The sequence below is a fragment of the Camelina sativa genome, chromosome 15, assembly GCF_000633955.1.
Source record: "Camelina sativa cultivar DH55 chromosome 15, Cs, whole genome shotgun sequence".
Taxonomy (NCBI): Eukaryota; Viridiplantae; Streptophyta; class Magnoliopsida; order Brassicales; family Brassicaceae; genus Camelina; species Camelina sativa.
The window spans coordinates 937327-961598 of record NC_025699.1 but is presented as its reverse complement, the minus strand read 5'-3'; the positions used below and the strand labels follow the sequence as shown (position 1 = coordinate 961598).

General features: G+C 35.3%; 6 protein-coding genes and 1 long non-coding RNA gene across 10 annotated transcripts; 4 read left to right on the top strand and 3 right to left on the bottom strand.

Annotated features, from left to right (window-relative positions):
• On the bottom strand, positions 61-3689 carry LOC104744460 (probable inactive beta-glucosidase 25). The gene is made up of 13 exons (XM_010465519.2): positions 3432-3689; positions 2959-3028; positions 2810-2865; positions 2632-2707; positions 2465-2542; positions 2281-2368; positions 1931-2186; positions 1726-1847; positions 1425-1642; positions 1302-1336; positions 1112-1214; positions 921-1029; positions 61-386 (listed from the first exon to the last, which is right to left on the bottom strand). Exons 1-13 carry the CDS (start codon positions 3591-3593, stop codon positions 170-172), a joined length of 1590 nt encoding a protein of 529 aa, XP_010463821.1. The 5' UTR covers positions 3594-3689; the 3' UTR covers positions 61-169.
• Positions 4149-6694, top strand: LOC104744457 (probable S-sulfocysteine synthase, chloroplastic). Its single transcript, XM_010465515.2, has 10 exons — positions 4149-4541; positions 4660-4769; positions 4867-4924; positions 5020-5283; positions 5369-5558; positions 5642-5691; positions 5781-5840; positions 5926-6006; positions 6092-6267; positions 6357-6694. Exons 1-9 carry the CDS (start codon positions 4215-4217, stop codon positions 6176-6178), a joined length of 1227 nt encoding a protein of 408 aa, XP_010463817.1. The 5' UTR covers positions 4149-4214; the 3' UTR covers positions 6179-6267; positions 6357-6694.
• On the top strand, positions 9410-12425 carry LOC104744456 (protein DETOXIFICATION 24-like). The gene is made up of 9 exons (XM_010465514.2): positions 9410-9601; positions 9934-10234; positions 10350-10891; positions 11089-11175; positions 11282-11338; positions 11437-11675; positions 11807-11925; positions 12024-12110; positions 12184-12425. The coding sequence occupies exons 2-9, from the start codon at positions 9959-9961 to the stop codon at positions 12280-12282; spliced, it is 1506 nt and encodes a 501-aa protein (XP_010463816.1). The 5' UTR covers positions 9410-9601; positions 9934-9958; the 3' UTR covers positions 12283-12425.
• On the bottom strand, positions 12285-14478 carry LOC104744455. The gene is made up of 2 exons (XR_760640.2): positions 14137-14478; positions 12285-13700 (listed from the first exon to the last, which is right to left on the bottom strand). It is a non-coding gene; the product is annotated as an uncharacterized LOC104744455 (long non-coding RNA).
• On the bottom strand, positions 15208-18196 carry LOC104744453 (ELMO domain-containing protein A). 4 transcript variants are annotated; one of them, XM_010465512.2, is made up of 10 exons: positions 18080-18196; positions 17279-17485; positions 17086-17188; positions 16885-16997; positions 16345-16413; positions 16130-16245; positions 15993-16047; positions 15775-15895; positions 15533-15675; positions 15208-15437 (listed from the first exon to the last, which is right to left on the bottom strand). In XM_010465512.2, exons 2-10 carry the CDS (start codon positions 17450-17452, stop codon positions 15336-15338), a joined length of 996 nt encoding a protein of 331 aa, XP_010463814.1. In that variant the 5' UTR covers positions 17453-17485; positions 18080-18196; the 3' UTR covers positions 15208-15335. The 4 variants fall into 4 exon arrangements, with proteins under 4 accessions (XP_010463814.1, XP_010463813.1, XP_019092090.1 ...); XM_010465511.2 differs by having other exon boundaries at positions 18028-18195; XM_019236545.1 differs by having other exon boundaries at positions 18001-18154.
• On the top strand, positions 18466-19458 carry LOC104744452 (ribosomal protein S2, mitochondrial-like). The gene has a single exon (XM_010465510.2). It carries the CDS (start codon positions 18536-18538, stop codon positions 19193-19195), a length of 660 nt encoding a protein of 219 aa, XP_010463812.1. The 5' UTR covers positions 18466-18535; the 3' UTR covers positions 19196-19458.
• On the top strand, positions 20330-21776 carry LOC104744451 (protein TRI1-like). Its single transcript, XM_010465509.2, has 2 exons — positions 20330-20748; positions 21492-21776. The coding sequence occupies exons 1-2, from the start codon at positions 20419-20421 to the stop codon at positions 21615-21617; spliced, it is 456 nt and encodes a 151-aa protein (XP_010463811.1). The 5' UTR covers positions 20330-20418; the 3' UTR covers positions 21618-21776.

Here is a 24272-nt window from a genome sequence, read left to right as displayed (position 1 = left end):
CAAAAAATTTATAGTAGAAATGGATGACTTAAAATGTCAAATGTTTATTACTCAGCCATGTTACTAAACGGGTGACTTGATCATTACGAAACACAAGTTCCTTCTTTATTATTTATATATATAAACTACATAGATCGTTGGGCTTAAAGGTTACTTATTCTCCTATCATTCATAACTCTTTCCTTGATTCCGACTCGATCTTTGACTCAATCGTGACTTTCTCAAGGAGTTTGGAGAGCCACTTGGCAGATTGTTTCTCATGCCGTCCCAAATTGTGTCCATAGTCTACATAGTACAGTCCAGACCTCGTCTTGTATCCGTCTTCCCACTCTAGTCCATCCACAAGTGACCACACAAAGTAACCTTTAACATTAACCTTGTCCTCGCTGCATAAACGCAAAAAAAAGTTATATCACCAAATCCTCCAACTAGAGAGTTAGAAACAGAGTCTTTTTGGAACCGTGAAATGTAACTCACCAGACTGCTCCGAGTAAAGCCATGAGATGTCTCATATGATAATACTTCCTGTTACTATCACTGAGTGCATCAGGAAGTACATCTTTCTCCTCAAGCGTCTCCTTATACCCTGCAAATGCAATGAACTTTTTTTCTTGCTTAGGAAGTCTGAGTGAGATTTTAAGCAGAGAGTAACAAGGCCAATGACTTACCGTNTTTGGAGAGCCACTTGGCAGATTGTTTCTCATGCCGTCCCAAATTGTGTCCATAGTCTACATAGTACAGTCCAGACCTCGTCTTGTATCCGTCTTCCCACTCTAGTCCATCCACAAGTGACCACACAAAGTAACCTTTAACATTAACCTTGTCCTCGCTGCATAAACGCAAAAAAAAGTTATATCACCAAATCCTCCAACTAGAGAGTTAGAAACAGAGTCTTTTTGGAACCGTGAAATGTAACTCACCAGACTGCTCCGAGTAAAGCCATGAGATGTCTCATATGATAATACTTCCTGTTACTATCACTGAGTGCATCAGGAAGTACATCTTTCTCCTCAAGCGTCTCCTTATACCCTGCAAATGCAATGAACTTTTTTTCTTGCTTAGGAGGTCTGAGTGAGATTTTAAGCAGAGAGTAACAAGGCCAATGACTTACCGTTTCCAGTGACTATGATTTCTGGGTCATTATACTTCTCTTTGATGTATTTCAAAACTTTTCTTAGCCCGTCTGCGCAAACTGGATACTTTGCACTTGCCGGCTGAAGCATTACATAAGAAAGAGACTTAGGAAAAGCTCAAATCGTTTAAAATAAAGATAAATATTGTGGCAATGATAATATCCATACCTGAGAACCAATCTTGAACCCATCTGAGTTACTTGCTGCAAGTAATCGAAAAAAAGATTAGAGAGGAAGATAAGTATTATCACAGAAATAAGCAAACTGTAATGGTTAGAAGTTAGAACATACAATGTAACTGCAAGCGAGAATCAGCTTCCCAACTCTGTTTCTCTGGATCAACATTGTCCACATGAGCAACAAACGCAGAAGTGAAGTAATTGATACCAACAAAATCGTAAGAACCCTTCAGTTTCTCCTTCTGCTCAGGCGTAAACGATGGTAATCGAGCACCAACAATATCTTTCATGGTCTGAGGGTAGTCTCCATGTGTTATTGGTTCCATATGCCTGCAAGCAAAATAGCAAGAATCCACACTCATAACGCTAAGCTAACAAGAGTGCTTAAACAATATTTCTTGAAGACTACTCACCAGCCTAGAGTGAAGTCCATTGCTCTCTTCACTATCTCCTCTGGAGCATTTGAGCTGGATTTCTTATCATAAGGTTCAAACCACATTGGACTTTGAACAATTCCAATCTTCCCACCTTTGCACTATTTATATTGAAATCCATAGGTTAGATCAACCAAAATTAAATTCAAACGCATATAATATATATAGGTTCTAAAGATTATACCTTTCCACATTTCCTGAATTCTTCTACAGCTTCGGCATGAGCCAACAGAAGATTGTGACTAACGGTGTAAACTTCATGTCCAGACTTGCCAGCAACACACTTCTCATTGACATATTTAGAACATCTTCCTGGTGCTTTCTCTCCAGTCTCATATCCACCACGACTAAATTCATAAGGCTCGTTTATAGTAACCCAATGCTTCACTCTGTCACCATATTCGTTGAAGGCAAACTTCGCAAATTCCCGGAAGTCCTCCCTACATACAAGTTTCAGAAGATATTAAGTGACTGCAAAAAGATGGGAAACAGAACTAATATGAAACAGATCAGTGCTTGGCTTAAAAGACTTACAAAATATGGTCGCTCAAGAAACCACCATATTCATCTTCGAGAGCCTGAGGTACATCCCATTGAAACAATGTAACCATAGGCTTTACACCTGCAAAACTCAATCAAGAGTGCGATGTTAAGCAACGTCAGTGAGGGAAAAAGGAAATTTGATATGAAATGATAACGTGACAGAAGGTATAGTAACCATTTGCAATGAGCTCGTTGATAAGATTATTGTAGAATTTAACTCCAGCTTCATTCACTCCCTTGTCCTTTTTCCCATCTGATAGTTTTCAAGAAGCAACAAAGTTATTAGAGAAGTGCAACAAATTGCAAGAGAATCATTAACCAAAGAAATTAATTTTGTCTTACGGGGAAAAATCCTTGACCAAGAAATAGAGAACCTAAAGGCATCCATGTTCAGCTTTTTCAATAGTTGAACATCTTCCTGCAGCATTATCAAAAAGGTAAATAAGATTAGATAAAGCTTTGCTAAGTTACACACTTAAGCTCATCTTCAGGGAGAAGGGACTGCTCGTAGATCATATACCTTATAATGATGATAGAAATCAACTCCCAGCCTGCCATCAAGGTTATTGCTCCTGTCTGCATATTTTAAATAACATAACTATTTGATAATCATAACAAGTGACTCAATTTGATAATCTTCTGACTAGTTAGAAGAAGAGGAAAAAAGACCTGAATGTTTAAGAGTAAACGAGTCCCAAATACTTGAACCTCGACCTCCTTCTTCTGGTGCACCTTCATGCTATACAAGCAAAATTAGAAACAAAAGTTTGGTCAGAATCATGAAACTGAAGCATCAAGAGTACTGACTGACTATAAACCCTTGACAAAGAAACAATCTTTATGCCTAAATCATTAAAGCAAGAGACTTGAAATTGACCAATGTGGTCAATACAGCTTCAGTTTCTTAAACCTTAGACGACAATTCATGACAAGTAACTGCCTTTAAAATAGATAAAGGATAAAACTTTCAAGTTTTCCCCTTTCACCAAAGTCTTAAAGATACCAAATTTGATTACTTATAAACAGGATTTGGGATTTTTAAACTTTGTTAATCGTACTTACGAAGCTACTAGAACTGTGAACAATTCAATCACAAGAGAGAGCAACGTTATGACTTGTAAGAAATCCAAAATTAGAGATACCTGGAAAGCAGAAGTGGCAGCACCGAACAAGAAACCATCGGGAAAGCTACCTCGACCAAACGGGGAACTCTGAGGGCACACTGATCCACCATTGACGGTGATCGGAGAAGCAATCACGGCGGCGAGAAGTGAACCCAGAAAGAGAATAGCTTTGAATGCCATAGTAATTTTAAATGCTTAACGTGCTCCTCGTGTTCCATTATTTATAGTCTCTCGTGAGAGAGATCACAGACAAGAATTTTTAACAAGATTATTTTTTTTGTTTCATCGATACTTCGAGACGAAGATTTAAAGCAAGGTGTGAGCGACATGACATATTAAATGACTACAAAAAAAAAATATTATCTTAGATATTTAACATTTAATTTTCCATATCTTAGCCTCGTCTTATTAAGCTAATTTGATTTTGGGTAGATGAAACAACGTTAAGGTTCCAGTAATAAAAGGGTTTATTTACCTTTAAGGTAATTGAGTAATTTTATTTGAAAAAGAGAGTTTATTTACCTTTTAAATGGATTATTTTACAATGTAAAAAAATTGTATGTTTTTGGCATTTACAGATGCTTGTTTTAACTATTTATCACAGTTATTTGGACCGACATAAGATTAAGAATTAAATATATTGGTCATTCTTTATCTTTAAAAACAAATATTTATCTCAATAAAAATAATTGGATCTTTTATCCGATTCGTCACCTTCTTTATCTATTTTTTTTCTATTGATAAAAAAATAATAATACACAACAGAAACCTAATCCCTTAAACCTCGCCGGCGACGAAACAATGACACTCTCGTCTCCTTCGTTCCGTCTTCTTCTTCCTCAGAATCCGTTCTGTATTGTAAACTCAAAACTACACCGTTTCAGCCCTTCGAAACCCTCACACTTTACCTTTAACCATGAATCTTTCTCGGTCAGAACTCCGGTGTCTTCCTTCGTCGTCGGCGCTATCTCCGAGAAATCCTCAACCGGGACGAAATCGAAATCCAAAACCAAACGTAAACCTCCTCCACCTCCGCCTGTTACTACTGTTGTAGCTGAAGATGAAATCAAAGAGTCATCAGACATTGACGAGTCAGAAACAGTCAACATTGCTGAAGATGTCACTCAAGTAAGTTCAAAAAAGGATTCAAATTTTTTTACTAAGCTAATGAGTTCTTATGAAAAAAGATTAGATTTTGTGATAAAAGTTTTATACTTTAGGATTCGATTTTGTTTGGTTTGTGTAGTTGATTGGAAGCACACCAATGGTGTATCTCAATAGAGTCACTGATGGATGTTTAGCTGACGTTGCTGCAAAGCTTGAATCAATGGAGCCTTGTAGAAGCGTCAAGGATAGGTCAGAATTGATTCTTCGTCCTCTCTATATTCAATCTTGTGTATCGAAACATTCTTAGATTAAAGTTTGACTTTTATACTTGACTCCTGAACTGCAGGATTGGTCTGAGCATGATCAACGAGGCAGAAGACAGCGGAGCTATAAGTCCAAGGAAGGTGATTACACACTTCTTGTTTTTTTTTTTTGTTATTTTAAGTGTTCTGTGTTGCAAGATTGTAGATTTGCTAATTGGATAGTATCATCAAAGCAGACTGTGTTAGTAGAGCCAACAACCGGAAACACTGGTCTCGGGATTGCTTTTGTGGCTGCAGCTAAAGGTTATAAGCTTATAGTGACAATGCCAGCTTCTATAAATGTTGAAAGAAGGATGCTTTTACGTGCACTGGGAGCAGAGATTGTGCTCACGAATCCAGAGAAGGGTCTCAAAGGAGCAGTGGATAAAGCCAAAGAGATTGCTCTTAAGACGAAGAACGCATATATGTTTCAGCAATTCGACAATCCAGCAAATACAAAGGTAAAGAACTTACCAGGCTTTTTACTCTTTTGTTTGAGATTTAGGTTGTGTGGCCTAACTTAATAAGATGTTTTTGTTTGGTAAGATCCACTTTGAAACTACAGGACCAGAAATCTGGGAAGATACAATGGGTAATGTCGATATTTTCGTTGCCGGGATTGGAACTGGTGGTACAGTAACAGGCACTGGAAGTTTCTTAAAGATGATGAACAAGGATATTAAGGTAGTTGGTGTTGAACCATCCGAAAGAAGTGTCATCTCTGGAGACAATCCTGGTAAGGAGCCATCTCTTCAAAAATCAATACTTTTTTAAATTGGTTTTTTCTTACAAAACTCTCTACTAAACGATTTTTTTCAGGTTACTTGCCAGGAATCTTGGATGTTAAATTACTTGATGAAGTGTTTAAGGTAAGCAATACTTGCACATCGTAATCTAACAATTTAAACGATACATCTATTGAAACAATGTAACTAAAGATCATGTCAAGAAACAATAGGTTAGCAACGGGGAAGCGATTGAGATGGCCAGGAGACTAGCTTTAGAGGAAGGGTTGCTGGTATATATACAAACAACCTCTTCTTGTGTTCTTGCGTTTTTCCTATACATAACATTGTGTTTATACTTTTACGGAATCTATATAGGTTGGGATTTCATCTGGAGCCGCTGCAGTAGCAGCAATAAGCTTGGCTAAAAGAGCAGAGAATGCTGGAAAACTTATCACGGTGAGGAAACACAAGATTTTATTTTCTAGTTAATTCACAGTTAGTGGTTCTTTTTAGCGTTTAATAGACTTCGTGAAAAAAACAGGTTCTGTTTCCGAGCCATGGCGAGCGGTATATCACAACAGCTCTGTTTAGTTCTATCCACAAAGAGATCCAAGAGATGAGATATTAGTAGCAGCAATTAGAAAAATCCCCCCCTCAAGTTTGGTTCTTTGGGAGATTGAAAACAACAAACCTCTCTCTGCAATATCGAAAAGAGAGGTAAAAATCAAAGTTTTTTTGTTCTCTTCTTCTTGACTCTAAAGTTCAACTTCTTGCTGCGGTAATCTTACAAGCCAACACCTTTACAGGTTTTGGAGAATGCCGTGAGGTTAGAGCTCGCACGTAAATTGAGAGATAAACATGTCTCGTGACCAAACAGTTTTTTCAAAGATTTTGTGAATGTATATAAAATTAGAGACATTGTTGCCTTATTCTTCTTCTTCTTACTCATATGTCACAGAAGTGAGAAGTGTATGGTGGAATACATAGAAATGTACTCATCTAAACCCTAAAACTGATTTGAATCGAGATCTCCAAGATTGAAGAAACTCACCGTGCTACGAAATCGATCGGTGAGCAAGTAAGTGCCTATATGGTGTTGAAAAAGAGTAGAATTCAAAACTTTTGCCTTCGATAATACTCCCTCTGTTTAAAAATGTAAGTTGTTTTGGAGATTTTTTTTTGTTCCAAAATATAGGTTGTTTTCCAACAACCAAGACAAAAAGCAAATTAAAAGCTTTACTATTGAAAGTTTCCAAGAATCACGTTTTACCAGGACAATAAATTACTTAGTTAAAATTGATTTTGTAAATTTTGGCTCTAATATAATTTTGTAAAAGTAGCCTTAAATTTGGACGTGTGATTCTTCATATTTTCTTTCATTTTTTATTTTCTTTTTAAACCATTTTCTTTCTTTTTTTAATTAAATGGTGAGACAAAATTATGAATTTTTTAGAGATTACAAAAAACAAAAATTATCTGAATAAATGTGCATTCAAGCAAAACAACTTATATTTTGAAACAGAGGGAGTAACAAAAAGTATACTAGTTCTTACAAGTTAACAAATAAATTAGTATGAGGTCTACTTGTGGGCTGATGATGGTCCAATCACATCTTAAGTTGAGGTCCATTTCTCAAGTCGACTAAAAGTAGTCAAAAGAATTGGTGGGAAAAAAAAGAGAGCTCTATGTTTCTCAAAGAGGACAAAGAATATTTATTTTCTATATTTGGGAAAGTGAGACACTATCTCTTCGAAGGGGACAAGACTACTACACATGGAAGATACTGGATCGAAATGTAAACACGTGTTTCTTATTATCTCCGTGTCTGTATAACGTGGCGTCTTTGCAGGTCCCCACACCTTTGTTACCCGTATTATCAAAAAAAAAAAACCAAAATCGTAGAAACAGCATGCAGTGCATATTTATTCTGAGTAAAACGGTGCGTAGTTTTGTTTTCTTTCAAGATTGTATCTGGAACAATTAGTACACGCGAGTTTGAAGGGGGTAACTCGGCATGTTTGACACTTTGACTTGAGATTGGCATGAGATGGTTTTAATCCTCACATGTCACGCAACGTCGCATTCCTCAGGTGGTTTGAAAAGTACTAGCTAGTAGCTACACGCCTAGACTAATACTACTGTACTAGACAACAACAACAAAAATCGGTTTTCACGTTTTCTAACTGTTTTCACACTCGGAGCAAAAGAAAAAGAATATAATAACTAATGACCGAACGGTGTTAACAACAATCACATATCATTTGAACGGTCCAGATTGCATGCCGTATGAACAAATGAGATGGACATGGTTGGACCACAAGATAAAACTGGTCTCCCAGTCCAAGAAAAGAAGAAAAATTAACAGTATGAATTTTCAGTATTAAGAGTGGTATTGAATTCTAATTTATAAAATTTTTTGAAGAATTTAACAAAGGTGAATAAGTGAAAGATTGTTAAAGATTGCTAGAGAGTTTTGTTGATTAGTTTTCTAAATTCTTGTAAAGTCCTTCAAACAATGTATGTATTTTTGTGATAATTTCCATAACTTTATTTTGTAAAGAAAGTGTCTAAAATCAGGAATCAATAACATAATAATCGAATTCATTAACACTCCTAGATTCTTTTTTTTTTTAATTGAATAACACAAAACTTTTAATGACTTTACAAAAGTCTGAATTCAATAACCCAAATTTATTAAGATTTTAAAGAACTTTTTACAAATCACACACTAATAATAAAATTTAACAAAGTTTAACAAAATTTTGATCTAATAACAATAGATTTTACATAACAGTTAAAATCTTTAAAATTCTATTCAAATCTCAACTAATAACCACCATTTAATGTGAAGAATAAATTTTTGACATTAAATTTTGTGTTTATCTAAAAATAACACAGAGAACTACAAATTCAAGTTCTTCACCCCTTTTCACACATAAATCCTACTATATTAATTGAGAAGTACAAATATGAAACTAACCTTAAAAAGTGTAAAAATTTACATTCAAATGCCATTAGAAATATTTAATAAAGATTAATTACTTAATTTAATAAAGATAATAAATACTTTGACCAAATATAAACAATATATCAGAATTTTCGAATAAAATCTTTTAAATAATTATTAATTTAAAAAAAAATAATTTTTTTAATTAATTATGAACGAAAATTATTTTTTTTTATAAAAATATATAACCAATCAGAATTTTTAAAACTAAGATTATATATCCAAGTAGATAATATGATTATTTTTAATAACTAGATTTGAAAAATTTTGTTTAGATTTTAAATTATGGTTCTATTATCATCTTTCTTTTATTTTATTTACAAAATTTTTTGAATTATCATATAATACTTATGATTAATAAATATGTAAAAAAATTTCTGCATATGTTGTGATTTGAGTTTTTAAAATCAAAGATACATTACCCAGTCTATGAAGAAAATATATGTATTTTAATTTTTCACATTGGCGGATTGGTAAAACTAATTTTATGTGGTTGATAAATTCTTAAATTTTATTTACTCACAATTACAATATTACAAGTGCTACTTCAAAATATTTCACAAAATAATGATGCAAAAATATAAACAAACAATATAAAACTGTATTATACATCAAACAAATTAAAAACTATAATATTCTAAAATATATATATATATATATATATTTACCGAACAATTACAATATTAAAAATAAATATTATCTCAAACAAAATAATTTTTTTAAATAAATATAACAATAAATTTATTATTATCACATTATTATTTTTAGAAAAGGTAGTATATATATATATAAACAAACCACAAACGTAGGTTAATTTATTCTACATATTAATACGTTTAAACCTATACGTGTTTTCTATGTATGGACGCGTATATTATAAGATATCAAAACGTTTCGGTTCCATTCTGACATATTTTCCTTAAAAAAAGAAACAGGTAACTTTCATTTTTATCATTTTCTGTTTGTTGATTTCGCCGACCTCTCTGTCTCTAGCTCTTCTTCTCTGGTCTTTTTCCCTTTTGTGTCCTCTTCACCTGAACGAAGGTAACTACTAATCACTCTATATATACTTCATAGATTCGGTAGTTATATACAACAAAATTGCATGTGTGTGTATATATGATTCATTATGTTTTGATGAATCTACATTACTAGCTCGTTTCTTGATCAATAAATTTCTCCTGGCTGACGTAGTCATTTACTTCAATTATAAAGAGACTGGGAGAAATTTGATAATTATTTGGCATTAAAACAAAAAATGTTTGGAATTGTTTGCAAAGAAACTTAAAAACATTTTCGAAAGCTTATAAGTTTGTTTTATTTTATTTTATATTAAAAGTGTACTATCTTTTTCGTTTTGTGAATGAAAATTTCAGATTAAGAGTTATAGAACAATTTGAAATGAGTACTGACGGAGAAATGGAGGAGAGGCTATTACGTGTTGGATCAGATGTTAAGGGTCAGAGCCATGACAGGGAGAGTATCTACCTGAAGACGAAGGTTTGGAGTGAAGTGAATAAATTATGGAGAATAGCATTACCTTCTTCTTTGTTCCGAATGACCTCGTTTGGGAGCATCATTGTGGCTCAAGCCTTCATCGGTCACTCCTCTGAGTTGGGTCTAGCCGCTTACGCTCTCCTCCAAAGCACATTCATCCGCTTTCTCTACGGTTTAATGGTATAAAAAAAAAAACTGCAAATCTCTCTTATGTCTTTTTGGTGTGGGAACAATGAGTCCGTTAATTAAAGTGGAAATAGTCTTTTTTAGTCTTTTGTGGTGTTAATATATATAGGGTGGTATGTCAAGTGCAACGGAGACATTGTGTGGGCAAGCATACGGTGCAGAACAATACCACACAATGGGGATATATCTACAACGTTCATGGATCGTGGACATGGCCGTGACCACTTTATTCCTACCCTTTATTGTCTTTGCAGGTCCCATTCTCCGTCTATTAGGCCAGAACGTTGAGATCACAAAGACCATTGACGAGATCTATCCTTGGATGATCCCGTATGTCTATAGCTTGATTTTCACTATGACTATACAAATGTACCTCCAAGCACAGATGAGGAACGCTATCGTAGGCTTTCTCTCAACATTGTCCTTGGCTATTGACCTCCTAGTCACATGGTTGTGCGTGAGTGTTATGGAAATGGGGATAGGTGGTGCTCTCCTCGGGCTTAATGTGAGCTCGTGGGCGATGGTATTGGCCGAGTTTGTGTACATTTTTGGTGGGTGGTGTCCGTTTACTTGGACCGGGTTTAGTACTGCTGCTTTTGTTGATCTAGTCCCTATGCTCAAGCTCTCTGTTTCTTCAGGCATCATGATCTGGTAATTTTTTTGGCATTTTTTAACAACTTGAATATTATAATTCCAAGGCTTGAAGTGAGATTCCTATGGAGGAATGATAGTAATTATATTATTTTTTGATATAGAGTTATGTTTATTCTTTTAGCATTAAGTTATGTTACAAAGTTATACTTTTGTTCTCTAACAATCTATTTTGTTTATTTACAATTTTTGTTCAGCTTAGAGTATTGGTACATGAGCATCCTAGTCTTAATGGCAGGGTATACAAAAGATGCGAAAATAGCAATCTCTGCTTTCTCAATATGGTAAAAGTCAAAAACCTTCCTATTCATTGCGTACATAGTTAGCCTAAATTTCAAAAAAGGCTTGTCTAAAAAATAAATAAATTCAATCATCTTGACATTTTTGCAGCCAATACATATATACATGGGAACTCAACATATGCCTTGGCTTCTTGGGTGCAGCTTGGTAATACTCTCTCATAATTATCAAACGTTTCAATTTTGAAATATTTGTGCATTGATTACATAACAAATAATGTCTCTTCTATACAAATGTACTCGTAGCGTCCGGGTGGCTAACGAGCTTGGGAAAGGAGATGCAAATGCAGTGAGATTTTCAATAAAAGTGATACTCACAGTATCAATATTGATGGGAGTGATATTCTCAGCTCTGTGCTTAGCTTTTTGTGGTCAGTTATCCTATTTGTTTTCGAATAGCGCTGAGGTTTCGGACGCAGTGAGTGATTTATCGGTGATCCTTGCCGTTTCAATCTTTCTCAATAGCATACAACCTATACTATCAGGTCACACATCTCTATACCTTCTTATATATCTATGTGAAATTGTGAACCATGTATGGTTTAGGAAGGATCCTACTTACTTTAGAAGTGAATCAAGTTGTAATAGATTGTGTAAATGGTTGAAATAAAAACAGGGGTAGCAGTTGGAGCAGGGATGCAGAGTATAGTGGCAGTTGTGAACTTAGCTTCGTATTATGCTGTTGGTGTTCCTTTGGGTCTTCTCCTTACTAATGTTTTCCATCTTGGTGTTAAGGTACTAATTCCTTTAAAAAAATATCTTTACAAGTTAATAATTCGTTTTTAAGAGACGTGATAGATATAACTCTGATTACAACATTGTCTGAATTATAGGGACTGTGGTCTGGAATGTTGGCTGGAATTGCGATCCAAACAGTGATATTGTGCTATATCATTTACAAAACTGACTGGGAATTAGAGGTAAAAAGCAAATTGAATTTAGTTCTTCCTTGACCAAAGTAAACATAGTCACATTATTATTATTTATTTACAGGTTATAAGAACAAGTGAGCGCATGAAAGTGTGGAGCCTGAAGCCATCTAATGAAGAATCGAATCCCATCATCATAAAAGAAGAAGGCGAGAGGAAGTGAGGAGTCTTTCGATGAAGTTTTTCCCTTTCTAATACCATGTCTATAGGCTGTCTATACGTACGTACGTACTAAGCTTGACTTCTACGAAACAGTAGATGATTCAAATTTGCTTGGTTTTGGTATATATTTTTTGTTTGATCTCAGTGTGAAAGGTTTTATTTTTAGTCGCTCAAACTGACTTAGCGATGTAAAAACAAAGTGAACAGGAACGTAACAAATTAAAACTACTGGATTTGCAAATTGAGTTCCACAACTTGTCACATAAGTTTATAAAAACTCATACATCCACATCCGCATGCTCCACGTACATTCATATCCTACACATTCACCTACTTTTTATACAGGCCACATTTGTTTTATGCCATCCTCCGCATTCTTCTAATTTATTAATTATATACAAAAAAGCATCCACATCCTAAACATACATCCATCCTACACATTCATCTAATCTATACAAAGTATTCACACATCCTAAGCATTCTACTATACAAGCATACAAATCCACATCCTATTCATCTAATTTATACAAAAGCATACATACATCCACATCCTAAACATTCATCTAATTTTATACAAGCACATACACATCCACATTCTAAACATTCATCTAATCTACAAAGCAACCACATTCTAAACATTCATCTAATATATACAAGCATACATCCACATTCTAAACATTCATCTAATCTATACAAGCATACACATCCACATCCTAAACATTCATCTAATCTGTACACATTCATCTAATCTATACAAGCATACACATCCACATCCTAAACATTCATCTAATCTGTACAAGCATACATCCACATCCTAAACATGCATCTAATTATACAAAGCAACCACATCCTAAACATTCATCTAATTTATACAAGCAACCACATCCTAAACATTCATCTAATCTATACAAGCAACCACATCCTAAATTCATCTCATCTATACAAGCAACCACATCCTAAATTCATCTAATTTATACAAGCATACATCCACATCCTACACATTCATCTACACCATCCAAGTCCGCATACATCCACATCCTACACATTCATCTACATCATCCAAGTCCATAATACCCTAGACATTTTGGTTTCATCTATACAACAAGCGTACGTCACACACCATGCCTATACATTTTTTACCAGCCGTCAGTTATACTACACATACATACGTCACACGTGCACCCTACACATGCATCTAAATCATCACATAAATATTACAAGCATTCGGTCACACACAACCACACTCAACCAAAAAATATGGCACGTTCGCAAGATTCTCTGTTCCTTATAGCGTTCTCCATCATTTCTCCGTCTGCACTTCTCAAAGGATCTTGAATGTGAGGGATCGGATTGGACCACTTGTCCCATTTTGGCCTTTTCTCTACACAATCCTTTTGCATTTGTGTTCTTGATATACATCTGCAAAACGAGATCAAATAACCCATTACAATCCCTTCAGAAAACTTTAACAAATTATACAAGTATCATTAAATCCAAAAATGAAAATCTTATGCCGAGGAAAAAAAAGAAGTAACACATTCAGACTTGCTAACGAACGCCCATTCTTAATTCTTTCTTTTAGAAGAAATATTAAGATAACAAGATGTGTTTTAAAAGAATATTTTATCTACATATAATAAACATGAAGAAGCAGAGCATGATTTAAATATAAGTTCAAAGTGACAAAAATAAAACAATGCTACTAGATTAACGAACCATGAGAGCTTCAACCAAAAAGGAAAAAAAACAAACGGAGCCTACGATTAAGATTTTCACTTTAAAACTCAATTCCTATAAATAAATGCAAGATGTAGGAAAAAAAAAAAAGGTTAAAGGACCAAAGGCGTGGTGTTACCTTGTAGGGTGATGTCGTGATGACTCTGAGTCTCTATGGTAGTCGGTCGGGGAATGAGGAGATGTCGTGATGACTCTGAGTCTCTATGGTAGTCGGTCGGGGAATGAGGAGATGTCGTGATGACTCTGAGTCTCTATGGTAGTCGGTCGGGGAATGAGGAGATGTCGTGATGACTCTGAGTCTCTATGGTAGTCGGTCGGGGAATGAGGAGGAGATCAGAGATAAGCTTGTGTTGTTGGTAGAAGAAGAACATATATCAAAAGATTTTTTTTAAAAAAAAAAAACTGAGAGTATTATTATTTGGACATTTGAGAAATGAAAAATTTGAGAGTGGGAAAGAACCTCTTGATGTCTGAACGAAGGAACACGGAGGTGTCTGTCTTCTATATATAGAGATTATTTCCAACGGTCACGTAAGTTACCGTTCGGCTGAAACAAAAGTTACCGTTAGGCTGAATGAAAAGAAAAGATTAATAAAAAATGTTACTGTTCGGTAACGTTTGAATTTAATACTTTCTACAACGTTCCCACTGATGTGACCGTAAGGCTGAAACAAAAAGAAAAGATTAATAAAAAATGTTACTGTTCGGTAACGTTCGAATTTACTATTTTCTACAACGTTCCCACTGATGTTACCGTTAGTCTGAATAAAAAGAAAAGATTAATAAAAAAAAGGTTACTGTTTGGTAACGTTCAAATTTACTATTTTTATTTTTCTACAACGTTCCCACTGATGTTACGGTGGCCACATAGGCTAGAATCTTATGCGCGTTATTGCCACCTCTCAAAATACAATAGATGTAATTAGTTTAGCGCGTAGAAATCCTTTTTTTAATTACATCTATTGTATTTTGATTTTGGTTCTCTCTATACGAAACTTCAAAATTCAAATCCAAAAATCAAATAGAGTAGAGATTAGAAGAGTAAATACAGAAAGGATTAAAACGAAAGTGAAAAGACAAAAAATCGAATGCAATTTCTAGTTTGTAAACTCTACTCCTAATGTGCTGACATTGTTTTCTTCCTCGAGTAAAAAAAGAAGAAAATAATACTAATGTATTTGCCGAGCAATTTCACCAAAATTAATGATGATGATTTTATTACACTGAATTTTTCTCAAATTATTATTTAAATACAAGTCATACAGATAGACAAATTATAGGAAAAATTGAAAGTAAAAAAGTTAATTAGTAATGTATTTATTTGTACAAAAGATTGAAAGCAGGCAAGTCTCTGATGCTTGAAACATCATCCAGTGCCAGCTCACGTTCCAATTGCGCCCTCGTCGATTTCAGGACGTCCTGCGCCCAACACATTAACTTCCGGTTAACACATAACCGACAAGAAAAAATTAATAACCAAAAAAAAGCTTGGTTCATGTGTATGACAATTTTACATTAAATTCCATGTAAGAAGCTCGTTTGGCAAGCCATTGTGCATCCATCATTTGGAAAGCTATACAGTAAAGATTGTCGAATGCCATTTCGTCTTCTTCCAGAAATGCCATGAACCTTATCCCGGCTACTGTTGATGGTTTACCTGTCAAACAACAAACACAAACACATTTTGAAATTAGGAAATATGAAAGCTTTGATCAGTTTTTGTTTTTTAGCTGGTTTCTTGAACTTTTTGTTTTACCTGATTGAAGATCTAACATTTGTGCCAACATGAATGAGATATTGATGCCAGCGACCGCAAAAGGATATTCCCATTCGGCTCTCGTTCCATCTTGTTTATGTAACAATCTCTGGAAAGATTCCTGTCATAACGAAATCACTAAATCTTGTTAGGATCATAGCGAGTCAGAAGAGATAATCCCCCTATGTATAAATTCAAAGATAGATGGCATCACAAACCGGATAGGTCTTTGCAAAGAAGATTAGATTTTCCAGAGATATATATCCTCCACCTCTAAAAGAAAAAGACCAATTATCAGTAAACTGTCTAGAGAGAGACTAGGATGATTTGCATGACCAAAGCTAATATTGTGTACCGAAAATCTGTTGAAGGGTCTGTTCCTTGCCAACCCATTTCCTTCCAGAGTTCAGATTTAAGAGGTGGTAGTTCCCTCTGTGGATAAGCTAGCCTCCACAGTTGTCTAAGAGCATCCTGTGAATCATGACATTACATCAATTTCCGACAAGACATTGCATATGCAGAGTTAATATAGAGAATCAAGCAAACAGAGAGAGTCCATAGAACACTTACTTGATGCTCCATTCGAGATCCATCAAATGGGATTTCTATTCTTCGCTTAATGTTTCTCAGCCTTTCTTCCTAATAAGAGGTAAGACAATACAGTACAGTGATCACAAATTGATAGTGACAATTGACCATGGATAACTGGAAACAAAATTTTAAGGAACAACAAAACCAAGCAGTTGAGAGACCATAAGAGAAAGTCATCACTTTACTAATAAACCATATACAAAAGTAAGTGACTACGAGGCACCAAGCAGAAACACACTCTGATAACTTCTCATCTATTTGTCTTCCAGAGTTACCATTATTCTTCCAAATACAAGCCAATAAAGTATTTTGTACTCTTGCAAACAAGACGGTGCAAATACAGTGACTCAAGCAGTCTTACACAAACTCCTAAAGATACCTAAACAATGCTAAGACCAAGAACCTAATGTGAAAATGTGAGCTTCAACGAGATATGGTATAGGCTGATACATTATTTTCCTCTTAAGCATATCCTTTGGTATCTAATGTTCAAAAGATAAGGTAGATCCTGTGAATTACCTGTAACATACTAAGAGGTGGTGGCAAAAGCCTCCCACCAGCACCTGTTTGACCAAATGTAGGCAGAAAAAGAAACCTCCCAAAAAGTGAGCCAGATCCAAAGACAACTTTGGCTGCAAAACCAAGAAACAAGTTATAATGGGATAATTCCCCTTTTAAAACAATCAAGGAGTGATAATAACAAGAAAATAATAGCCATACCTATCCACTGAGCCCATTGTGCAATCAACTGAGAAAAGATCAACGTCCAGTGAACTTGCTGTCTCTTCCGTTCTTCTTCCCATATATCTTCCAGAGTACGCTCCTAAGAGACACACAACAGATAAAATAATACATAAAAAAGGGTTCTTCTTGTCATCTCTATTTAAAAACAAACACACACTGAAGCACTAACCTCATTGTACCCATCTCTACTATTATTATCAGTACTACTATTTCCTAACAAAGGTTCGCTACTTCCTAACAAAGGTTCGCTTAATGATTCAGAGTCAGTAGCATCATAACGTTCATACTTCCTCCCATCTACATCCCCGTGATGAAGCCGCCTTCTCAGAGTCGCAGATGCCATCTTGTAAAACAACAGATACAAGCGAATAAGCCCCTGCAAAATAATAATACCAGAGATATAATCAATCAAACAAACAAACAAAAATTGAAAATTTGAGATTGTGTATAATGCAGCAGAAAGATCAAAATTTGCCAATTCTTACAATTTTTTGGCACACTAGACCCTAAATTCTACACAAGATCACAGAACAGATCCATGCACAGAGAAATCAATTAGACAAAACCAACCCTAACACAAGCTTCATCAAAAATCAAAACAAAGATAGAATTTTTTTCAACCTATCAAATTAAAAAACCGATGCATCTGCGTTAAAGTCACACCAACCATTGAATCGTTTGTGAAAAAATAATAATTGAGAACATCAAACAGAGCTCCACCACAACAAACCCTAATTGGGTGATAAACAAAAATAGACTCAGACACAAAACAGGATCGCATCTAAAGTCCCCAAATTTCTCAGATTCGTCTCTTTTTAACACCAAATCACAACGAAACATTACAAAATCCAAAAAATTAAGATAAGATTATAAACAAAAACACAAATTTATCGAATTGGGTTTGATCGATTCTCTTACAAGGGAACGTGATCTGAGAGTGAACAAAAAAAGAATTAGATGAGAGCTTTGCCTTCGAGAGAAAGCTACGAATAAGCTCACGAAATCTGAAACCCAAAGGAAACTGTCGCCGCCAAATCTCTCGATTAATTAATCCATCTCTTCTTCTCTCTTACAACGTTACTTAATCTAAAAGCTTTAACTAATTTTTATATTTCTCTTTTGTCGGTCAACGACAATGGTTAAATTATACGACCCGGTTTACGTTTCTGGTTTAGACATTTTCAATTAAGTGGGCCGATTAATTATACCGGTTTAATCCAATCTGTTAACATCCACGACCCGGTTTACGTTTCTGGTTTAGACATTTTGATTTAAGTGGGCCGATTACTAATACCCGACCCGGTCTGACCCGACCCGAATGGATCCAGATTCATCATCTCTCAGCTTTTCTCCAACAGATCTAATCCAATTTGCGAATTCATTTTAGAAACCCTAAACCCTCTCTCCGGTTCCGGCGACGAAAACAATGACGATTCACGCCGCAGTAATCCAGAAGCTTCTAAACACAGGATCACATCTCGGCCGTCGAGCCGCCGAGCATCATTTCAAGCAATACGCTTACGGGACGCGTAACGGGATGACCATAATCGACTCAGACAAAACCCTAATTTGCCTCCGTAGCGCCGCTCATTTCGTAGCTAACCTAGCTCACATGAGAGGTAACATCTTCTTCGTCAACACGAACCCTCTCTTCGACGAGATCATTGAGCTCACTTCTCGTAAGATCCAAGGAGATTCGTATAATCACAACCGTGCGATGAACCTTTGGAAGATGGGTGGGTTCTTGACTAACAGTTACAGTCCTAAGAAGTTTCGATCTAGGCATAAAAAGCTTTGCTTTGGTCCTACTACTATGCCTGATTGTGTTGTTGTGTTTGATACTGAGAGGAAGAGCTCGGTGATACTTGAGGCATCGAAGCTTCAGATTCCGGTTGTTGCGATTGTGGATCCGAATGTGCCGTTGGAGTTTTTTGAGAAGATTACGTATCCTGTGCCGGCTCGTGACTCGGTCAAGTTTGTGTATTTGTTTTGTAATGTGATTACTAAGTGCTTTGTGGCGGAACAGAGGAAGTTGGGGATTAAAGATGGGAGCAATGAAGATTTGATGAAGGAGTTGGCTGCTTGATTTGGATATTTGCAACCAAAAAGTATGAATCTTTTTAGTTGTTTCTTCAGAGTCTGGAATAATTGTGGTTTCTTCAACTTTGAAATTCTAAATGTTTTTTACACATGGATGATTTGGGTTTCTCTGATGGAGATAAGTCACCTGTGTAAGATTGTTGGGTTTGTAGGTTTTTACATTTCGGTAAACTCATTGTTGGAAATGCATAGACATATCGTAATTGTTACTTCTCAAGGTTTTCGAATGACCCATCTACAGGTTAAGCTTTGAGCTGTCTAGTAAAGTTTGAATGTATCTTCTGACAATTCTATGGTCTTTGCTGAGTTTTAATTGAGTTTATGTCATGTTCTTGGTTTTCTGGGAGATCTCTGGTTAGGCTGGTCTCGCTTGTGTAGTTTGTTGCTAAGCTTAGAGGTCATATCTCTCGATTTTGTATTATCCTTTTCATCTCCTTCAATTGTCTAATCCAAAAGATGTAGTCTTTATCTTTGGTTGTGACTTGTTGTTCTGGTTAAAATAGTTTAACTTCTGGAGTCCCTTGTTACTAATGCCGTAGAAGTTGCTTTGCTTAGAGTCTTCACATTGTATCTAATTTGTTCTCCATCAATCCCCATGTCTGTTTTACTCTGATTTTTCCTGTCTTTGCTACAGCCTCCTATGTTTTAGTACCCTGTGACTGTGAGATAATATGTTTTACCAACCATTGAATCGTTTATAAAAGAATTCAGAACATCAAACAAAGCTCCACCACAAACCTTCACTGGGAATAGACTCAAGACAAAAATAAACAGAATCCGTTGCTCATCCAATCCGTAATAGGCTAATAGCTAACTCTCAGCACTTCCATGACATCTTTAATAGGGAAACTTTAAGCCCATACTTTCTCAGCCTCTATGGCAAACGAGTCTAAAACTCTAAGGGCTAGTGGAAGACCAGACAGAAGATGGTTCGCGAATGTTCTTCAGACCTCTGAAACGCACGAAAACGTCAATCTCCCAGAGAGCTGATGAAAAAGATTGCATCACTGTGGACGAGACAACTCAAGAGAAAGTTGAAAACTTTTTGGTATCAAAAGATATATCTCAACCGTCGCCACGTGGCAGAGTCAAAGGTCAAACCTTTTTTTCTCCCAAAAACTTTCCTAAATTCTCCAAAATCACACACTCTTGTTTGCTTACTACTAGGAAGGAGAAGGAGAAAAATAGAAACTAGAATTGGGGAAGAAGATGTCTTCCGTTGCAGCTATGGTTTTCATGAGATGCAGATCGCTTCTAATTCCTGTGTCTAGCTCAACCTCTTATGTGCTTTCTTCTTCGAGAGGTGTAGTAAGCACAGCTGGATCTACCAAGAAACCGGCGGCGAAAACGAAGACCAAGCCTACGCCTAAGCCTAATGCGAAATCAGACTCTCCGGTGAAGAAAACACCGAGGTCTACTGGAATCTTCAAGGTGACTCCTGTATCTCCAGTTCTCGCTCAGTTCCTTGGTACCGGTGAAACTACACGTACCGACGCCATCAAAGGGATTTGGACCTACATCAAGTCCCATGATCTTCAGGTTCCTCTTATTTTCTTCCTCTCTTTGCTTTTGTTACATAATCTACGAATATGTGTCTTGTATGTAGACGAGAATTGCCGGAAAAAGATTGGTTTTTTTTGTGGTACTTTGCTATATTTTTGGTCTCTTGAGTTATATAAACTACTTGATGAACTTAGTTGAGAAGCTGCCTATAGATTTTGGAACAACAAGTAGCTAGATTTTTCCACTCTCTTATATGGGTCTTGTATGTAGACGAGAATTGCCGGAAAAAGATTGGTTTTTTTATGGCACTTTGCTATATTTTTGGTGTCTTGAGTCATATAAACTACTTGATGAACTTAGTTAAGAAGATGGATGTGGTAACCTCCCAAAAAAATTTCACTTTTGCTTTCAGATTTCAGATTTGTGATGTTTTTCATCTTCTTCAGTTGTCTAATCCAAAAGGTTTATGCTTTTGTCTCTGAGAATGCGACTTCTTGTTCTGGTTAATGTAGTTTACTTCTGGAGTCTATGGTTTACTAATGTTGTAGAAGTTGCTTTGCTTAGAGTCTTCACATTCTATCTAATTTTGTCCTCTCTGTGAGATGATTTGGTTTCTTCAAGTCTCCCAACCAACGTTCTCTTTTGGCATTTAGAACCTAGAAAGCAACCAGATATACCAATCTCTATCAAGATAAAAGTGCAATTGGATTGAGACGTTCTTGTAGTAACAACAAGTTAGGGAATACTACTTTATTGTACTTTTGGTTTTTTTGTTGCAGAACCCAGCTGACAAGAGGGAGATCTTCTGCGATGAGACATTGAAGCTAATCTTTGAAGGGAAAGACAAAGTTGGGTTTCTGGAGATTTCAAAACTCTTGTCCCCTCACTTTGTGAAGACTGCTTGACAAAATACCTAGCTTAGTTTGGAAACTCCTGATATGGGTTTTGAGTTACCTCTTTGGAGTGATCTTATGTTGTGAATGTTGTCAATAACTTTTTAACTCTTTTCGTTCCCTGTTCCCAAACATGGTTTGACTAATGAAGAAATGTTTTGGCATAAGGTCTCTAAAGACTTGGATGGGTTAAACTTAAATCTAATACGCATGGGGCTGCTCGAAACATTTGCAAACTTTGGAAAAAAAAAAACAGAGTCACTGCAAAAGAGTAATTAAACAATTCAAATCACAAGCTTAATTTGTTATTTATCCAGCAAGTTATTAGCATGATTTTGAATGAAAAAAATTTACAATTTTCCTAAGCATATATATACACCAGTCGTTGAAGAAAGAAGAAAGATTTGAATCCACAAAAGAGACAAGAACAGAGTAACTTTTGCAGCTATATATTATTATATACACAAAACCATCCTCATAGATTATAGGGTATTATTATGTACATATGTCTTGCATCTTTGATTGTAAATTGAAATCAGATGATTCATTGTATCTTCTCCTTCTCCTCCTGATAACAAAATCAATCAGAGGTGAAGCTTCAAACACAGTTTCCAAACACAACGCCATTGTTTTGACAAAACACTTGTAGCCCCAACCTCTTTAACCGGAAGGAGTGACAATATTTTCACCAGTAAATCTTCAGGCAACTCAACCAAATTTTGTATTCCTTCATGTTTGGTGTTGGTGTTATTTTCCATTACAGAAGAAGAAGAAGAAGAAAAGCCAAAATCTTTTCTGTTCCTTTTCCCTTATATGTAAGAGCCAAGTAAGCTCCTCTGTTTCGTTTTTTTTTTGTCAAACAGCTCCTCTGTTTCGTTCAAAAACCCTAATTTCGACTAATTATATTCGAAGACTTTATCGATTGTCAAATTAGCATATAATTATTTCAATTAAAAACCAAATCTAGTTTGAAAGAAAAAACATATATATTTAGCCAACAAAGTTTTGGAAGTTTTATTAACTAGTGGATTTTCGATTTATTTAAAAATCTAACAAAAATCATATGTCATCAAACCATTCATCTAAATTTCCTGTCAAAAATCTAGTGTTATTGCTTTAATTTTTTACAAATACTATTTAATAATTTTCTTCATTGGATTTAAAACCTATTTAATTTTCCTATTGAATTTCTAAGATTATTTGAAAGTGTTTAAAAATAATACAATTGAAAGTGCTCAAATGCAATCTTTTTATATATTTTTTTTAGATCAAAATACATTTGTTCAGTATTCAAATCAGTAAGGATCCCCAAATCGAATCAATTTTAATATTGCAAGTTAGGTTGATTCACTATTTCTTGATTGCTTTCAAGAATTGTCTAGCTAGTTCCTTGTTATATATATGGTTTTGTAAGCTGAAAAGCCAAACTGATTATCAACAGAAGCAAAACCACATAAAGGGGGACTTGTTGTTGAATGACGTTGTCCTTTACCTTGTCCATACACAAGGATGAAAACAGAGGTTCTAAGAAAGCAAATTGGCAAACTAAAAAGATGAGGAGAAAAAAACTTAAGAGTTAGATACTAATAACTATCAAAACACAAAACTAACCCTCAGATAAGCGAAAGGCAATAACACAAGTTAGTATCGCGCAAGCAAACTGACTCAATCTCCATCTGCTGTTTCTTTTCCAACTTGGTCCATATAAAAGCCTGGTAGCGGTTTGGGGTTCCAAATTCTAAGATGAAAATAGTAATCAATTTTTTCGCTGCAAGAGTTCTTCGATAGCAATCAGTACACAAATCAGCTTTGAGTCTCGTTAGCAAACTAGCCAATCTCCGCTGAGAGGAAGGATCTTCATCTCCTTCAGTGTAATATTTGCGAGAGGGGTCTAGGACACATGTAATAACTATCCCGTATGGAGAGCATCTAGGACAAATCACTACAATATCGACATCATCATGAAGTAGTTTCCGCTGTTCCCAAAGATACAGCCATGGTTTTGACAAAACACTCGTCGCCACAACATCTTTTGTCGGGAGGAATGACAAAATCTTCAGCAATAAATCGTCATGCAGCTCGCTTATATTTATCATTGTACACTGAAACATCACCGAAGAGAAAACAAAATAATTATTTAGTAAACAATTCAACGAAGAGATAAGTTGGTTAAAGAAATAGATAGAGATCACACAAAGGAAACACCTCTCTAGTTGGAAACAAAACCCTATAATTAAATCGAAAGTTTGAGTTCACAAAGACGATCACGGAAATTGTAGAGGAAGGCCAAAGCCAAAGTAGAAAAACCGAAATCACTGGCCAAACCTTTTTCTATATATATTATATTTACCTTTTAAAATTATGGGAATGATTATTAGCTTCAATAGTTCAATCCGTTTGGGATTCCAAATTTTGTTTTAACATAATTCCTCAGTTTTCCTTTTTTTTTTTATTGGCCTCATAATTAAATTCTGACAAAAAAAAAAAAAGGAGAAATATGAGATAGTAGATAGAATTGTCGTAAAAGTTTTTTTTTTTTTTTTTTTTTTTTTTNTCGTAAAAGTTGGTTCACGGAAATTGTAGAGGAAGGCCAAACCTATTTATGTTCCTTCGGTGTCACGGCCGACTGGCCAAGTACAAAAACCCTAATCACGGCCCAACTTTTTG

Excerpts from the sequence above, each read along its gene's own strand:
- LOC104744451 (XM_010465509.2), top strand. The coding sequence starts at position 20,419 with ATGTCTTCCGTTGCAGCTATGGTTTTCATGAGATGCAGATCGCTTCTA. Across the intron at positions 20,749-21,491 it reads TCAAGTCCCATGATCTTCAG|AACCCAGCTGACAAGAGGGA; the intron begins GTTCCTCTTATT and ends TTTTTGTTGCAG.
- LOC104744457 (XM_010465515.2), top strand. The coding sequence starts at position 4,215 with ATGACACTCTCGTCTCCTTCGTTCCGTCTTCTTCTTCCTCAGAATCCG. Across the intron at positions 5,692-5,780 it reads TACTTGATGAAGTGTTTAAG|GTTAGCAACGGGGAAGCGAT; the intron begins GTAAGCAATACT and ends AAGAAACAATAG. Across the intron at positions 6,007-6,091 it reads ATGCTGGAAAACTTATCACG|GTTCTGTTTCCGAGCCATGG; the intron begins GTGAGGAAACAC and ends TGAAAAAAACAG.
- LOC104744453 (XM_010465512.2), bottom strand. The coding sequence starts at position 17,452 with ATGGCATCTGCGACTCTGAGAAGGCGGCTTCATCACGGGGATGTAGAT. Across the intron at positions 16,998-17,085 it reads ACAATGGGCTCAGTGGATAG|CCAAAGTTGTCTTTGGATCT; the intron begins GTATGGCTATTA and ends TTGGTTTTGCAG. Across the intron at positions 15,438-15,532 it reads CTTCTTACATGGAATTTAAT|GACGTCCTGAAATCGACGAG; the intron begins GTAAAATTGTCA and ends TGTTGGGCGCAG.
- LOC104744452 (XM_010465510.2), top strand. The coding sequence starts at position 18,536 with ATGACGATTCACGCCGCAGTAATCCAGAAGCTTCTAAACACAGGATCA.
- LOC104744456 (XM_010465514.2), top strand. The coding sequence starts at position 9,959 with ATGAGTACTGACGGAGAAATGGAGGAGAGGCTATTACGTGTTGGATCA. Across the intron at positions 10,892-11,088 it reads TCTTCAGGCATCATGATCTG|CTTAGAGTATTGGTACATGA; the intron begins GTAATTTTTTTG and ends ATTTTTGTTCAG. Across the intron at positions 11,676-11,806 it reads CATACAACCTATACTATCAG|GGGTAGCAGTTGGAGCAGGG; the intron begins GTCACACATCTC and ends AAATAAAAACAG.
- LOC104744460 (XM_010465519.2), bottom strand. The coding sequence starts at position 3,593 with ATGGCATTCAAAGCTATTCTCTTTCTGGGTTCACTTCTCGCCGCCGTG. Across the intron at positions 1,848-1,930 it reads AATTCAGGAAATGTGGAAAG|TGCAAAGGTGGGAAGATTGG; the intron begins GTATAATCTTTA and ends CAATATAAATAG. Across the intron at positions 387-920 it reads GCTTTACTCGGAGCAGTCTG|CGAGGACAAGGTTAATGTTA; the intron begins GTGAGTTACATT and ends GCGTTTATGCAG.